Source organism: Phyllostomus discolor, chromosome 8 (genome assembly GCF_004126475.2).
Source record: "Phyllostomus discolor isolate MPI-MPIP mPhyDis1 chromosome 8, mPhyDis1.pri.v3, whole genome shotgun sequence".
In the NCBI taxonomy this organism is placed as follows: domain Eukaryota; kingdom Metazoa; phylum Chordata; class Mammalia; order Chiroptera; family Phyllostomidae; genus Phyllostomus; species Phyllostomus discolor.
The window spans coordinates 22,635,870-22,654,704 of NC_040910.2; the positions used below are offsets into that span (position 1 = coordinate 22,635,870).

An 18,835-nucleotide genomic window follows, 5' to 3' on the forward strand; every position below is an offset into this window, starting at 1 on the left:
CCTAAGTCATGGGGGGGTTACAGCTTCCTGAGACCAGGCAGGGCAGTCCCCAACACATTCTCATATAGTCTTCACTCATATAATTAAAAGCTAAAGTAAAGCTTGTGGTGAGATTCCACTTGTCATTTCACAAATTCAATTTCTTTGTAAATATTCCCATGGATATGTCCACGTTCAATTATAAGCTTTCCAGACTTCCATAGCCTTGTATCATGTTTTGTTTCTGTTTTCCTCCAACAGGGAACAGTAGTACAGTGGCCAGGGTAAACATTTCAAGATGGTTATGAACACATTGTTTAGGTTAAAAAAAAGTTTGTATTTATCTTATTGAATTATTGAGCCTACCTAATCATTTTAGAATTAAGATAATAACTCTTACATGCAAAACAAAACTACAATGCAGTTGACATTTTATTATACTACTTCAGCAATTGTAATCAGAAGTTTACTAGCTCTGTCATGATGACATGTTAGCAATTCATCAAAACAACTCAAAAGGATGATTTGCACAAGTCAACTTCAGGGAAGACATCTAAGATCAGGAGGAGCTGGAAATCGCCATGGAGTTTAACAAATTTAAGTTTACAAATCTAAAATTTGGTGGATCTGAAAGATCTTAGTTATTCTTGAATTTTGAAATTGTCTAGCATATTGCAATGAATTTAACTCAAAACAAAAACGAAAGTAATCCTCACCTTGTGACTCTCCCATGCCTTGTTCAGTGCCTATAATATACTAGGGGCTCAATAAACCCTTATGGATTAATGTTGGCTGAATCGGGAGGAACATGGCTATGGCCACTGCCATCACCATGAAAGCATGCTGCGAGTGAAATGAAACTATTTTATTTAATCTCTGAAACTGAATGGGAAATAAGAAGTTAGCAGGCTTTAAAAACATATCCCAGAATGGGTACTGATATCATTTTGTGAGCTATGTTATTATACTTTTTATTCATGCATGAATTCCACATTTTATTATAAGTATGAAAGTGCTATTTAATTATAAAGTTAAAATTTTCAGAGAATTAGTGGCAAATTATTTACAAGTAGAATATTTGTTTATACTTGATTATACTGTTTTGGTCATTATGAATCATAGCATAATGATTTCTTGCCTTTGAATAAAGTTACTAATTTTCATCTACTCTTAGCACACTTCAAGAAATGTAATTTAAAGCTGATGAGTAACCAAGATACTGTGTCAGGGAATGCAGAAATATTTACTTTTTGTGGAGGGCAAATTAGCTGTATATACAGATTTTGTATAACAAATAAGAATTTTTGATAAAATCTCAAGCAATGTGTTTGAAAGGGCAAGCATTAATAATTTGTTGCCCATTTAAACAGTTGTTTTCAAGGTCCCTCAACATTTCCCTGTACCAGAAATGAATGATTTATTCCAATCACCAGTCTTATTAAGAAATCCATTCCATTGAATATCTTAGACTTAATTTTTATTAATTTTTTATAACTTCCCTATTTACATTGTTCAGATCCATTTAACTTGAATATTTTGTCATTTAGAGTAATAACTCATCAATCTGTTAGTGCAACCTTTCTTTATGTTACTTTTCTTAGTGCTATGAAATGCGCTATTATGAATCCCTGAAATGTTATAAACCACCAGATTGCTAATTGCTTTTGATGCTGTGAAAAATAATTACTCCACATTATTTTTGATATTTAATTGACAGTGTAATACATTTAACTAAAGACCTGCAATAAACTATTTCTAATTACTGAGGGTGGTGGAGTGGAAAAGTAGGCTGTAAAACTTTACAAGGGAAAGAATGTTTTCTCCATTATGTTAAAAGTCAATGCTGATACACTTTTTCAAACACCAAAAACATTTTCCCCAAATGGGAAGTTCTAGAAAGCTAGAAAGAGTTGTGGAATATTTGTACTCATGAGATAGCAAGGAGATTTTTAAAATTATTATCTTTTAAACATTATACTGGTAATTGATGTCATATACTAAGTTCACCATGTTTGCACTAAAATTTCTCCTTCTGTTGTTGGAAGAACTTTACAAGGTAGATAAGCATACATTGCTGGAATGAGTAATCTTTGTCACTGGCCTGTGTTCAGGTTATTCTGCATTTGTAGGCCATTTAGCTGAAAATCTGTGTCAAATGTCAGATGTCATTGAATAGGGAGCGATATCAGGAACTGGGTCTGTTCTTAGCTCCCAAGTTAAGAACATGCTATAAACTGGTTCCTGAAGATAACACTTAGAACCTGGTGCAAGGAATTCCCACAGTCTAGAGGGGTCATAAATTGGGGTAAACCCATTAAGCTCATTGAATAGATGTATACGGTTTTCATTCCTCTGTGGCTCTGGGATATTTTTTAATAATCAGCATATTCTATTCTTCCCCATAACCTCTGGTTAAAACAAAATGTCTCCACTGGTATTTCATTAGATTGCTTATTTAATTTAAATTATGTACATTTTCCAAAAATAGACAACCAAAATAAGTGACCTGTTTCAGGGAATGTAAATTATTTTCAGAATTTCAGAAATTGAAAAGGGATAAGAGGAAGGAGAAAATGCTGGGCTGGTGTGAAGCGATAGCCCGTAACCCTCACAGAGTTCCCAGCAACACCCGAACGCCTGAGATCTCAGGGGATTTGGCTGATGCCTCACAAACCTCCACACTGGTGAGTGAAAAGTTATTTTTATCTCCAAATAGCTCTTGTGTAAATGGGGACTGAGGACATGGGGAGAGGGCTGACTTTCTGGGAACACATTGTTCTTGTGTACAATAGTATTTGCTTTTGTGTTATATTGTTCCCATGGATTGTTTAGTTAATGGATACTAATAGAAATATCAGTGTCATATAATAATCGTGTTTAATTCAGATTAAACAATTTTTTTTTCTTTCTACTTTTGTATCCTTCCGTTATGTCATGGATGTTAGCTATTTAGTATACATCTTGTATCCTATACTTGTGTAATGGAATCAATGGAGCAAAACAAGTGAAGTTACCCCAAAACAATGAAAAATCAGAATCACATATTTTAATATACATTATAAAATGTCTGAAAAAGGGATTCAAAAGTATTATTTTACATGAAATTATAAATTAAATAATAGCAAAATTGATTTGAAAACAATTCGATACTATAGTCCTTTATGTTTAGTAATCTGCTTTATGCTTAAGCGCTTAGCTTCAAATAGCCATTATTTTGCAGCGATTAGGAAAAGAAAACTCATTAGCAAAAGGGGTTTTATATGCTGTTTGTTTAGATTTTTGCTGCAACATTCTTCATTTTTATTTAAAAGACTCTATTTAGTCTGTAAGTTTTATTTCATCATATTAGAAAAGTTTTAGTTATTGTTTCACCTGTTATAAAAATAAGTGTTTTCATTAGCCTAATTTATTAGTTGATGAACATATAATTAAATATGAGCAAAGATTTTAGATTTGTTTTTAATGTTGAGTCATTTGATAATTTGTTATTTTGCACAGAAATAATTATCTTGAGCAAACATGGAGTGGATATAAGAGAAACCATCTCAAGGGGACGGCTTCCGTTGACAAAACATAGTTGGGGAAGTCTTGCTTAATTTCATCATCTCAGGGGGCTGAGGGTGTGGAGAAATGTGTGCAAAGCAATTGGATGGTCAAAGTTCTAGGGAACAGATTCTTTGAAATTATCATCCACACTGTGTCATCTCATTCTTTTAAGTATAGCTGCTTGGAATGTGTTAACACCATTGAAACACGTGCTACACATTATTTATTCATGGAGCTGGACTTTGTCAGGTATCATGCAGTAGCTAAAAATTTTAAAGTAAAAAAAGACTTCAGTGCTTTCATTAAAGTGGCTTTAGTGCTTAATTCCTATTTTGCAGAGTCAGAGATCAAAACCATAAAAAACCTTAAGCAAACATTTGGCTTGGCTTTCTCTTGTAATTGGGTAACCTAATATTAGCTTCATTTTACAGATGTGTAAAGACTGTGGCCCAGAGAAACTAATTGACTCCACAAGTGTCCCTTAGCTAGTAAATGATAAAAGGATTACTTGAGGCTAGGTAGGCTTCCCAAGCCAAGGCTTTTTCTACGATACGATACTATCTCACTTTCTTGATGATATTTTCTTCCCATTCAAACACTTTTAATAGAAAGAAAGAGACACCAAGTTCTCAATTTAATTAGATCCAGTAATCAAGCTGTTAAAAGTTAATGCTTTGTTGGAGGATAAACTTCAGCCACTGTAACATAACCTCAAAAACTCAGTTTCAACATAGAAAAATCAAATATTTCTTTCTCATGTCAGAGGTCAGGTGCTCTCCTTGATGTTTCACTGTTAAATGATTCAAAGATACAGAATCTTTTCCTCTTTTGATGGTGCCGTCTTACACACACGGCCTCGTAGCTCACTGAGGACAAGCGCGGGACTGCATGGGCCGTTGTGCATGGACCATTATGGAGCAGCCTTGAATGTGTGCACATCTGTCCATTGGACAGAACCTAGTCTGATGGCCGCACCTGAACTGTAAGAGAGGCTGGTAAATGTTAGGCAGCTATGTGACCAGGAAAAGCAGATGGAATTAGTTGGGCATCTAGTCCATTTTTCTCCACAGTCCATCTTTTCAGTTGCCAAATATTCATGCCATGTTTCTACCCTCTCATGAAAGAGGGTTATTACATCCCAAGAGAGATCATTAAACATTCTTTCAGTCCCTGGATTCAGCTCAAGCCTGTGGTGGAGAATCACCTATGACTAAATTACCTGTCTTTTGCAACCAGGTCCCACCACACATTTATACCCGATATACTGATAAGGAGTAGGAAGAGGAAAACCACAATAAACACTCATGCTTGGGAAGAGAAAGGATCAGAAACATGTGGAAATTAGAGGTGAAATCCTACTGGATGGGCATTTTATAAAGCCTCCCTAAATGAGAGGCCAGGGAGGACCCCTGAGTAGGCTTGGTCCATTCCCTTATACATGGTTCCCCCTAGCCTCTAGGAATGCCCCCTGGGAAGTTCTTCCTTTCTATTATTCTGCTTGTTCACATGTGAAGTGCCTATTGGAGGCTGTGTAGCCTGAAATATTTTTTCCCTGTTTGGGTGAAATTATGGGACCAAGAATTGCTGTAAGTCTTAAATATTTCAAGAGTCATATTTCTGGGATCGTGGTATTTTACTACTCCAGTCCTCTGAAATATTCATGGGGTTGTGATCTATTTGCCTCCTGACAGTCATGTGCCTGAGTGAATTCTTTCTTGGATGCCCCAATTCCTCTTCTCCCATATTTCTCTCTCAAGATAATATTTTCTTGAAAAATAGGAAGGTGGAGCACATTTTTTAAAAATTTAATCTTTGTTATCTTTCTTTCCCCATTACCATTCAGTCCCCTACATTCCCCAGGCCCCAGCAATCACCACACTGTTGTCCATGTCCATGAGTCCTTTTTCCTTTTTGCTCAATTCCTCCACCCCCTACTTAACCTGATGTTTACCAGAGATACTTTGTTCAAATGAGAAGTTTTACTTCAGTTCTAAATCTCATATTTGCCTTGAGTCACTTTATTCAAATGTAAATTTTTATTGGACGTTTGTTACTCAATACTTATGTCAATGCCATGTCCCACTGTTTGGGGTTTAGAAGAAGCCAGATGTTTTGTCCAATAAGCTCTGAAATGTCTGATTTCGGTCTATTCCTGGTTAGGAACCTATTGTATTTTCACTAGGTAATTCATTTCTGAGCTCATATTTCTTTTATAATACCTTGCACAGTGTAGACAGTAATAGTCAACATGCATTATTGTTTTGTTTTCCATCTATTTTGACTTTTGCCAGCCCAGCAGTCCCACTGTCTGCTACTCAAGCTTATTGAAACAGCAGCTTTGCTCAGAGTTTTGTCAAAATATCGTGCAGGTAGGGCCTCTCCCGATGAAATTTGTTTCCTTGCTACCCGTTGCCCAACCATTAAGCAAGTGCTGCATGGTTTAGATTTTGTTATGATAGCACAGGCTTTCTTCCGCTACCAGTATCTGTATTGGAATAGTTACAAAAGTTAAGGTACTATCAGGAAAGCAGAAACCAATACTTTTAACAGAGAATATAACTTGGAAAATTATTTTATCTGCTGTTGGGACACCGAAAAAATCAAGAAGGTATACACAAGTTTAGAAATGGCAAGAAGCAACAACCACCATACAGAGGAACAGCACAGGGAGGAGGCTGGAGTTACTGGAACCTAAGCAGCTGAGGAGGGGCCCCGCAGAGCTGCACCTCACACTGAGGAGGGATGCTTCTCCGCTGCTGCAGGACACACTGTGGTTCAGAAGAGGGACTCTGAGGATCGAGGACCCAGATTGCTGAAGGGGATGCGCTTCTCAATCCTTATACATTCAAGTGGGAGGGGCAATAAAGATGATTCAAGGAGAGTCGAACAAAGAAACAAACAAACTTAGAAACTGGGCCCAAATTTTACTGCTGATTTAGAGAAACCTCACTGGGATGGCGCTCAGAGAAACTGAGGGTCAGTAAGAAGTGAATCCTCTCTCTCTCCCCCTGTCGTCTAGCTTCCTGTAGCACTAGCATTGGCACAACCTGCCTAAGAGGTAGATGGAAAGGGAGAAATCTGGTTGGAAGGCGTGTAGGTCTAACACCTTCAAACGGAATTTAGAAGAACAGATTTAGAGCTGATAGTATAAACTTAGTATTCAGAGTGAAAATTAAGAACATGAGCTTTCAGAAATAAACTCATACATTTCAACACCTTGATATGATAAAGGTTTGCTTTTGTTCATCAATGTCATGAATTCAGGGATCCCTGTTTCTCCCATCTTGTGGGGCCGGTCTTGAACACAGGGCCCCTGAGTTTATCATATATAATGTTAAAAACAAAGCACCTTATACTGACTATACCCTTCAGCAATTTGCTAAATCAAATCAGAGTTTCGATTTTAAAGCAAAGGAGGTCATAAGAATCAGAAATAGGAAGGTGAAAGACTTTCTGAGGAAAAAAAAATCCATGGCAGTCAAAATAGGAAGATGCAAAAAATGTCATTGGAGGTAGTCAGCGACAACTCCAGAGAAAAGCACTTTCTTATAACCAATAGTGATTCTTCGAGGCCATAAATGGACTCTGGGTGTGTTACTATGTGTTTGAAGAGGTGATCTGCCACTTCACACATGTGTTTACCTTTTCCTGCCTTCTGTACATGGTCTGGGTTGAGGCGCTTGCTGATGTACGAAAGACAGAAGAGGAGAGATGAGATAAAAAGCTTTCAAGGAAAAGTCTGTAATGCATATGACTAAAACTCAAATGAAAATGGTTGGTAGTCAGAGATATGTATAAAGCTTTATAATTTTCAAAGCGATCTTTATGTTTTGTTATAGCTCACGACCATGCTGAGATGTGTGCAATACAAAGTTAATTATCTGAATGGTAAGGAAAGAGAGATGTTGTTAAGAATTCATGTAATTCACTGCAAATCATAGGGCCCCAGGCCTTCTAATTTCTAGGTTTACACCCATATGAGAAGTGATACTGTTGTTGCATACTACACTTGGAAATACGTTAAGTCAAAAGTTAACTCTCCTGAGTAACAAGTAGGAGAGGTGAATTGCTGACCCTGACTTCTGTCTGATTTTAAATTCTAAGATTTTTCCAATTTGCTATAAACTCTGTCTAGTAATAAGAAATATCTTATTGACAATACACATTTAAAAACTCAAATTTGAAGTGACTAGACAAAGTACCTCTTAACCCAATCTGACAAGAGTTTATAAGTAAAACAAGCATCTAAAATGATTCATGTTTAATTGTGTCGTATCTTTTGTTTTCAAAATAAGAGCATTATGTTGAAGGTTCAAATTTCATATTTATTAAGTTTATGAAAAATCAAAACAATGTGCTTCATTTTGACTTCGTTTAGAAGCGTGTAGATGGATTGTATATTTTAATGGAGGAGTCACAGCATTATCAGCTTTTTTATTGTTCTCATGGCGCACAGGCCACACTATTATTTCTCCTGATTTATAGTAAACCAGCCCGCTTGGACATTTGTGTGATGCAGAAATAAGCCCCTAAACTTCCGACTCTCTAGAATTCCATTCCATATGATTAAATGAACACGGCCATCCCCTGGATATTATACATAAAATAAACAAATAAATGCACAGAATTACCTAACTTTCATTAATTATAAGACATATTAACAGTAAAAAAAACCAATATCACAAAAGAGCAAAATTTGATGAAAACCTAAAGGAAAGTAAGTCTGGTGGATCTTTTGCTATAGACAGAGGAGTCTATGACATATTTTTTTCTTATTCTTTGCCAAGACTTGTAAAAATGAGGTGGAGTGTGTATTATTTGCTTTTGGAAATAGCCATATCAAAGTCTATAGGTTGAAGTATTTTGTATTAAAATTAACAAAATATTTTACTTATTTGCCTTCATAACATTCACCAATGGAATTGACTGAACTGATTGCAGTATGGTGTATTGAATCTAATATATAAAACTTAATCACTAAACTGGAGTGGAGAATTACATCCTTTTGATAAATGACCATAAAATTTGATTCAACTCAACTATCTTTATGCACTGGTGTTAACAAATAAAACTGAGGGAGAAAGCAATGTGATTCATAAATTAGTAATGTGGAGATGATATTTATTTTATAAATAAAGGACATGGTATGGGGACCATATGTGTATTATTAATGGACTAGATTATGTGCCTAAAAGTTTCTTTCCCTAGACATTTTCATAGCCAGCTTCTTTATTCAGGGCCTGGCCTCTCTACCGTAACAACCCTGAATAGATTTGATCCTAATATTGCACACATTCATTCCCTACCATTCTGGCTTTCTTTTTTCATAAACTCATCTTTGTCTGAAAACAATCAGAAGGGTATGAATGCATGTTGGTTTATTTTCCATATTTTTACACTAGACTCTAAGGTGGAAAAAGAGAAGGTCTGTCCTATTTACCCCTCTCTCTGGTGTGTGCAGCAGAAGAGGAACTTAATGCAATCTGTGGAATGGATGAACAGGTTGAACAGAGAGCATTTACTGAACAAAAGTGTGATTGCTTTTTGTTCATAAAGTCTACTAAGTACAATATTTCATATATTAAATACCTTCTTCTTATTCGAAATGCCAGATGTCTTAAAATACAGAAGAACGAATTTTAAAAATCAAAGAATTCTGAGACGATTTCCATGACACATGGAGTTAAAGTTTTAGAAAGGAAGAGTATGATTTTAGAAAGTAAATTCTGTTGTAAAATGATGCTGCCTTTGACGAGAATTTTAAATATTGTAGACGGTTTTTAAAAATATTTTATTTATTTTTAGAGAGAGGAGAAGGGAAGGAGAAAGAGAGGGAGAGAAACATCACTGTGTGGTTGCCTCTCACGTGTCCCCCAATGGGGACCTGGCCTGCAACCCAGACATGTGCCCTGACTTGGAATGGAACCAGCAACCCTTTGGTTTACAGCCCATGCTCAATCCACTCAGCTACACCAGCCAGACTGCATACAGTTTTCTTAATGCACAAGAGAATGAAGTACAAATTTGTTCTTCATAAGAAATTATGTTTACCAGTTGATATTTATGGGAGTCATCTTCCTCACCCTCTGATTATTCCCATTGTGTACTTTTAGTTTAACCAGGCTGAAGGAAATCACATATAAGCCTACAGTGAATGGACTGGTATTGCCCCACAAACTTAACCTCTTAGAAACCAAATGTGAGGTAAATAGGAAGAGGAGTTTGAGTCTATTAAGTTTCTCATCAAACCTATTGACTTATTTTCAACTGGCTCACCCTTGTTTCTTTCAGTCCCTGAGCAAGAGGGCCAGTTTATTGTGCGATGGAATTTATACATTCTGAAAATAAATTATATCAGGGCAGATAGAGCTTTCAGGATTTTTAAAAACTCATTTTCTTTCTCCTTTTAATTGTTTCTGATTTGATCATTTATCAGTTATTGTTTATAATGGCTATTACAAAGCCTTTACTAAGTACTGCCAAAGGCAATAGTGAATAAACTCTAAATTTTTACTAGAATAACTATAAAAAACAAATGAGGGAAATTAAATAAAAGACATTATATCTTCAAGAGCTTGGGTTTTTATAAAAAAGCAAAATTGTTAAAAATATATCCCAGTGGTTGTTATGGAAACAGATTGAATTGAAGGATGCAAAGGGGGAGACTGATGCTTCAAACATCACACCACGAAAAAAAATTACAGTCTCTGTGCCACTTAAAGTCACATATTAACGTTAATTGTATAGTTACTGAACAGTGTCAAAACATGAATATTCACAATAGTAATAACTGAGCTAAAAACGCCCCTCATACGAAGAATTCTTTTCCTCTAGGGAGTAAATCACGAGACCATGTTCACAGCTGCTCTATATCAAAATGTGTCATGTCTGTTTAATTTAGATATAAACTAAATTGTGAACTCTTCGGAAAGATGCTGAATTCTCAACAGTTGTTGAATTCTACTATCTGTATGGTGTTTAGAACATATGAGATTTTAAGTATCCTGATTTCATTATCTGAGGACCAGTGGACAGAGTTGCGTATACCCAAATAGGAGAGGCCTCCTGTGTGCATAGGTAGAATTGAGGAACACTGTTTGTCTCCACTCACAAATAACAAGGGTTTCTTTGTCCTTGCTTTGGTGCGAGTGTTGCTAGGCTTTTTGGAAAGGGATCAGGCAGGATCAATTAGTTTGAAATTTGTCAGCTTGTTTTTGCCTCAACATAAAAATCATAACCTAGAAATAAATGGAACATTCAAAGTGAAACTGAAGGACTCCAGAGCTATTTTTGTAGTCTTCTTATTCAAAAGACAAGCAACACAGTGTTCTCAGGTAAATTTATATCTCAAAACTCAATAATTAATATACAACAATAGTATTTTAATGCTTATTTTATGCCAAAATGTTTAGACATGTATCTCAAAACTTCATGGTAACTCTGAAACTAGGTCTAGCTGTTCACATTACAGACAGCAAAACTAGGGTTCAGAAAGATTAGGTCAGCGGCAGAGTGGGAATTCAGAGTTCTAACTGTGTCTGGTCTTCTAGGCTACTTCGCAGGGAATATTTTGTTCATATAAATATTTGACAGATGGTTACATGATATAACATGATGTCTGTTTACCTAGAACAGTACTCTAGTAATTCACCATTCTAGTGATTGTACTGCCTAATGAATGGTTTGTATTCAAGGTTCTACATTGTTGAGTCATAGATGGGAACTCCAGAGCTGTCTGTTATCAAGGAATAGAATAGGGAAATAAATTACAGAGACAATGAAGAATTAAAAACTATTAGAATCATAGTAATTATGATTCTTCAGAAAATATCTTCATTTGTTATTTAACTACTCTTCATTTAGAGGCAGCTATGTACCAAGCGCTATGTAATCAATACATGGTATTGGGGGGGGACAAGGACACAGTCCTTAATCCTCAAGACCCAGTGAAGAAAACAAATGAGTGAATAGATCTAGAGTAGAATGGGGAGTAAACCAAAGGGTGTTGGAAGAGCCCTTAAATGGGCACCTAACTATTTAAGGTAGGGGATTCGTGTGTTTCCCAAGCCACACTAAGAGCTGGTAATATAAGGGATATGGTGGTAAGGAGAGAAGAGGAAGGGGCATTCTATTATTCTGTCTGATTTACATTTATCATGTAAACTGTGTTCTGTTTGCCTTTAAAGACATCTTATCTACTTGGTGTCGTAAGTAAACAGAACCATCTTTAGGAACTGGATTAGAGAAATACACTGAATCTAATACAAGATTGTACTTTCTATAGGTAGTGGAACTAACTAAATATTTTGGTACAATTTATTAAGCTTTAATATCCAACATCTAGTATTTGCATTTGCTCACTTGACAAAACACACAGTGGGAAAATTATGCAATAAAAGCCCACATCTGTTGAATACATACTATGCACCAGGAACTGTTCTGAGCACCCGATGTGTTACCAACTCATTTCATCCTTATTACAGCACTGTGGGAAATATACAAAGTCCCTGTCCTGCAGAGTTAAGGCTGAAAGATAAAAACACAGATTTTATTAGAGGGATAAATTTTAGTTTTACTTAATCTGAATAAATCTAATTCAGACTTAAATTTAAATCTGAATTTGTTGCATACATTTTATACAAAAATGATTATTTAAATAAGTAAATATCTTCCAATGTATAACAAATTAACTTTTAATTTAATTTAATTTTTAAACTTTATTTTTATTATTGACACTATTATGTATTTCCTCATTTCCCCCCTTTGCCCACCTCCACCAAGATCCGCACCCCCTTCCCTCTGGCCATGACCACGCTCTTGTCTGTTTCTGTGAGTTATGCATACATGTTCTTAGGCTTGCACAAGTTTTTGGTTAGAGTATGGTATGTTAAATATAATGATATAAAATAAAATGTGTGTATATATATTATACACAATGTATATATATATTATACATTTATACATAAGTGTACACTATAATTTATATATGTTAATATATTATGAATTTATATGTAAAGTATACACTTGCATATATAAATGTTTATTACATATATATTATGTAGTCTTCATTTCACAGACAGAAAAGCTTAGGTTTTGGATAAATATCTTGCCCAAAGGAATTCATGAAGATTTGAAATATCTCAATTTAGTGTTATAACAGTGTTGTATCAATTTATATAACAGTGGTATTCTTTTCTTAGACTTTATTTGTACCTACTAAATGTTAAAGTGCAAATAAAATGTAGTTGTAAATAGTGTTTAAAATGAATTTAGAGATAAAATATCTGTTGGATCTATAGTAAAATAATTGACCAGTTAATTATCCTCACGAATACTAGTAATTATCAACTACATTTCAGTAAAATGCCTGTTTGACATACAAAGCCAATCCATTAGATTAAAAGCCAAAAGCAACCTTTTAGTTGATGGCCCATTAAATAATTTTCATATCACCATAGTAATTGTCAACTATAATTATTAGGTGGAATAATCCATGAGTACAGCTTTGTGATTTCATATTAAGAACCAGCAACTCAAATGCAGAAATCAGAACTTAGACACCTGGTTTTTACGTTTCTGGTGCAGCCCACAGGAATGAAATTTAATTTAATGATCCAGTAATTCTCTAAAGATAAAAAATGAAATGGGTTTTACATTGAAGTTACCAACTTGTCAGCTTTCATTGACACATTGTCACACCAACCAAATTTTATTAAATGTACTGTGATGAGATTACAAACGAAACTCGGCTGCCTTGTTTTCATGGGTTGAACAATTTCACCTACGGAAACTAGACAAACCAACACTGTTGAAGGGGCATAACATTGCTGCTGTTGTTATTGCCTCTCACTATGGAAGAGGAAACTTAGAAATTAGTGCAGTTGTGTGCAACGGGTGTCATCACATCCTGGAGCCACATGGTTCACTATATTTTCTGAAATGTCTTATGACTAGCTCCACTGCCAGTGGTTGGTTTTAATTCTTTTTAGAATTATATACTGAGTGAAAGACATTTTTATAAAACACATTCTTTTACCCAGTCTTTATGCCATGTGTTTGCTAACCTTTGCATAACTATAGTACATTGATTTTGCTATGCACAAGGAGATGGCAGAGCAGAGATTAAGTCTACTTCTCTATAAATAAAATTGATTTTATTCTACCTTCTTATTTAAAAGCGATCAAGTGATGTTTTCTTATTGGATTAAAAGTGTCCATCTCAAATCTTTGACTTTTTTTTAACTACTTGCCTTTCTACTCAAATGTCTACTTCGTGTTCAGCATAGTGTCCCACACTCTCCTTGCTGAGACGCCCAGGGATTCTGTAAAATACAAACAGGAATACATTCACAACAAGGAAAAAAGGTTTCAACAAAGTTCAGAAATTTAGAAAGCACAATTATTTCATTTCTGTATCAGTTTTGATAATTATTTTTTCTAGAAATATGGCCATTCATCCAAATGGTGTCAGATTCTTAAACTTATTAGTACAAATTAGGTCATATTGTTCTTTAAATGATGATACAATATGTAATGATGTCGTCTTTTACTCTCTGACATTGGTATTTTTGAGTAGTCTCTTTTTATAATGATATTTCTTGCTAGTTCTGGCCCATGTTTTCCAAAGAATGAATTTTATACTTTGTCAATTTTCTCTATTTGGTTTGTTTTTTATCTTCACTGCTCTGCTGAGATGTATTTTAAACAATATTAAGTCCACCCATGTAAAGTATACCTTTCAATAGTTTTTAGTATATTTACTGAGTTTTAAACTTATCTAATTTTAGAGCATTTTCATCATCCCCAAACAAAATTTATATCCATTAGAAGTCACTCAACTGCCCTCCTTCAAACCCCCCAGGTACAGGAAACTACTTAATGTGCTTTGTCTCTCCAGATTCCTCCCTTCTCAGTAGCTCACACAAGTAATGCTTTTGAGGTTTGTTCATGTTGTAGCATTATCAGCACTTCATTCCTCTTTATTGCCAAAATAGTATCACGTTTTATGAATACACCACACTTTCCTATCCTTTAATCAATGGGTTTGGGTCGTCTCCACTTCTTGGCTATTGTGAATAATACTGTTGTGAACATTGATGTACAAGTATTTATAAACAAATATTTTCATTTTCGTGGTTAGATATTTATAGGTGGAATCCTTTGATCACATAGTAGCTATAATTAACAATTTGGGGAACTGCCAAAATGTTTTTCATTTAAATTCCCAATAGGAATGTATAAGAGCTTCAATTTCTCTACATTCTCTCCAGCATTTGTGATTGTCTGTCTCTTTGACTGTAGCTGTCGCAGTGTGTGTGATGTGTTCATTGTGATTTCGATTTTTATTTTGCCGAATGACTAATGATGCTGAGTGTCTTTTCCTGTGTTTTTTAGCCACCCATATATCTTCTTTGGAGAAATGTCTATTTAGTTGTCTTTTAATGGTAGAATGGTTAGAGTTCTTCATAGGTTCTGGACATAAATCTCCTCTATATTATTCTGTATGTGAAAATATTTTGTAAGTGTTTTCCCCCAGTTTATGAAGTGTCTTCTCCATTTCTTTATGACATCCTTTGAAGCACAAAAGCTTTTCATGTGGATGAAGTCTAATTTATCCATTTTTCTCTTTTATTGCTTCTGCTGTTAGTGTTGTATCTAAGAGATCACTGCCTAACCAAAGATCAGACTCCTGTGCTTTCCTCTAAAAGTTTTGTAGTTTTAACTCGTACACTCAGGTCTGTAAGCTTCTTTGAGTTTATCTTTGTGCATGGTGTAAAGTAGGGAGCCACATTCATTCATTCAAATGTGGGTTTTCACGCAATCCAGTTGTTCTAGCACCATGTCCCACTACCTAGGAAGACTAGAAAGACTATTCTTTCCCTATTCAATTGTCTTGGTCTTTACATATCTGTTTATAATTCTTTTGTTCTTTTGATTTAATGGTTTCTGTCTTCTATTTTTTAAGTTGATTTGAGACAGAGAGAGGAAGTGGGGGGAGAGAGAGAGAAACAGAAACATCAATTTGTTGTTCCACTTATTTGTGCATTCATCGGTTGCTTCTTGTTATGTCCCCTGACTAGAGACTGAACCCGCCATCTTGGCGTATTGACACAAAGCTCTAACCTAATTTGCTTTGGGTCCAATTTGTTATTTATTTTTTAATTTCCTGAGACACTGCACATCAACTTTTTTTTCTAATACTGGCATTTTCAGGTTATAAATTTCCTTCTAAGTGTAACTTTTCCTTTGTCACTTTGTGATACAAAAAATATATGTATGTATATTTAAATTATTATTTGATTCAAAATAATTTCATGTTTCCATTGAGTTTTTCTTAACCCATAGCATATTAGAATTATATTTCTTAGCTTTCAAACTTCAGGGGATTTTTTTTAGTTATTATTTCATTATTGATTTTAATCCTTTGAAATTTATTCAGATTGCTTTATTCCCACTGGATGGTAATATTGGTAAATGTACTGTATGTTCTTGGAAAGAACATGTATTTTGCAGTAATCAAGTGCAATGTTTTATCAAAATCAATTAGCTCAAGTCTCTCATATAGTGGAGAGACCAAAACAGTTCATATTTTTCAAATATACTATATTCCCACTGATTTTCTTTGGGTTGGCTTGTTTTAACAATTTGTTCCAGGGAGATGTATTAATATCTTCCTCTATAATTACAGAGTTTATCTTTTTAATTTTGTTGATTTTGCTTTATTTGTTTTGAAGCTATGCCATTGGTTGCATACAATTCTATTTTTATTTTCTCATATATTGATCATTTTATAATCATAAATGTTCTTTACTCTAAATAATGATTCTTTACTTAAAGTCTACTTTGAAATTAGGTTAGCTATACTTGCTTTTTGTTATATTTTTGTATAATGTATCTTTTGCATTATTAATACTTTCATTTTTCTCTATTATTATATTTAAATTGTATCATATATATCTTATTGATAGTTATATGTTTTTAATCCACATAGGAAATATTTGCTTTTCAACTGAGTTTAATATAATGACTTTTAAGTTTGGTGTTTAAATCCACTATTTTACTATTTTTGCATCTGTGCCAATCTTTGTTCTTGTTATCTTAATTTGAACCATAGCTCTGCCACTTCCTACTTGGATAGTCATAGACAAGTTAAGGCTCAGAATGTTTAAATGATTTGGCCAACTCCAATAGCACTGGGTCAAGAATTCAGTACTTCCTGATCCTAACACTTCCTCTAATTTTTATTCATGGATTTTCAATTCTGAATCTGCCACCAACTAGCAGTGAGTAGTTACTCAACTTCCCTGTGATGGTAAGCATATGGTGTTTTTTAATATTCCTCCCCAAATAATGAATTCTTAATTGTCCAAAACAACCTAAAAACACCTATGGTATATTTAGAGAAATTATTAAAACCCATATTAAAATTGTTTCAACATCCTGGCTGGCGTTGCTCAGTGGATTGAGCGTGGGCTGCAAACCAAAGTGTCGCAGGTTCGATTCCCAGTCAGGGTACATGCCTGGTTTGCAGGCCATGAACCCCAGCAACCACACATTGATGTTTCTCTCTCTCTCTCTTTCTCCCTCCCTTCCCTCTCTAAAAATAAACAAATAAAAAATCTTTTAAAAAATTGTTTCAACTTGCTCATGTAAAATTTAACCTCCTCAGATTGTTCTTCAGTAATTCTGTGAGTTTTCCAGGGGACTAATTCTCATGAGCTCAGCAGTCTGTTCCCCTCCCTTCCTTCCTTCCCTCCTTCTTTCCTTCCTTCCTTCCTTCCTTCCTTCCTTCCTTCCTTCCTTCCTTCCTTCCTTATTTCCTTATTTCCTTCCTTCCTTCCCTTTTTCTGTTATAGCCCTATGATGAAGGAGCCTTTGTGCCTTTTCCTGCCAATGGTCCACTCAGAATCACTGATTCTGGGGAGGACACTTCCCTCTGCTAATGATTACCCTTTCTACCACCTTTGGCCAGAAGGACTCTTCTCATTCCTTGTCTTCCACTACCTATTTCAAGGGTGGAACTTTATTCCTTATAGCAGAGAGACCAGGGTTCATCTGTAAACAAGCCTTGAAGTTCAGGGTAAAGAGTAAGTGTGCATCAGAAACTAAATTACAACTATCATGGAGGTATTGATCTGAGAGCAGGTCCCTGTAAAGTCAGATCCTTCCAGTTACATGGAAACATTGATACTCAAAGTTACATGGAAACAGAACTCAAAGGGGTTTGCCACTTGGATTGTTGTGTTCAAGAAAAAGATATGGTGGTATGGTGGTCATCACAAGGCAGTTTTATTTACTTGCAGCAAGTAAAGGAGACAGGGGATTCATATACAAAGTGCGGTCTCTCTCTCTCCCTCTCTCTCTCTCTCTCTCTCTCTCTCTCTCTCTCTCTCATAGTTAGTCATTGCTTATACACACTATTCAGTCAATTACATATTGATTTCTTCTTTTGTCTAGACTTAATCCCCTTAATCCCAATTCCTGCCCCCTTGAGTTCCTTTCAAACTCATCCTAGTTTACAGCTGCATCTGCCAAATACTAGGCTACATTCTAACATTTAGCAAGAATAACATTTAGCAATAACATTTAGAATTGCCCAGACCTTGGGACGCTTGTTCTATCTAACTTTACTATTGGAAACACTCCAGAGAACTTCATGGTAATTCCTGACACTAGAAAATAAAGAAGTTTTCACCCAATCTTGCTAAGATCACCATGTGTTGTCCATCACCAGCCTCTTCCAAGGGCAACTGTGCCAAACTAAACAGAGTTCATCTTTACTTTTCTTCCAAGAGAGGACTTATTACATTATTTTTCCCATTTCACTGATGAGGGAGCTTAGATGAAGACATTTCAAGGACATTTTCCCTTGCCACTAAGAAGAAAAAAACTTTGAAAATATGTTAGATTAAATCTTTGTATGAACTGAATTATACATGCTTTTGTAAATTAAACATGAAATTGATGAGTTTGAGATATAGAGCCAAAATCCATAGATGAGCTGCACTATTCACCTGCCTGCCTGTCTGACAAGATTTTTGACTCTGGGATTTTAAGAACCTTGGCTGTGGCCTTACCAATGTCTACACGTTTATTATAAATTATAAGAAAAATGTTATTCTAACTATTATAATTGACTTTATCTTTTATAAAGATAATTACTATAAGTATTTATGTGCATTAACAATAATAACTTAGGTCTACCTATGCAGAAGGCTGCATGGATCTGAGTATACAAGGCAAGACCATGAAGAGATTGACTTAAGATCCAGTATATGAAAAAGTTTGACTTTTTCATAATACTTTATAG

At 35.0% G+C, this 18,835-nt stretch overlaps 1 protein-coding gene across 5 annotated transcripts in view; it reads left to right on the forward strand.

The window, feature by feature from the left end:
- The first annotated feature begins 2,496 nt into the window (after positions 1 to 2,496).
- Positions 2,497 to 18,835, forward strand: part of MARCHF1 (membrane associated ring-CH-type finger 1) — a 247,367-nt gene continuing 231,028 nt past the window's right edge. For all 5 annotated transcript variants that reach the window (XM_036031937.1, XM_036031938.1, XM_036031940.1 and 2 more), the window contains exon 1: positions 2,497 to 2,663. In XM_036031937.1, the coding sequence (XP_035887830.1) occupies positions 2,553 to 2,663 (111 nt within the window). In that variant the 5' untranslated portion in view covers positions 2,497 to 2,552. The remainder of the gene's footprint in view (positions 2,664 to 18,835) is intronic.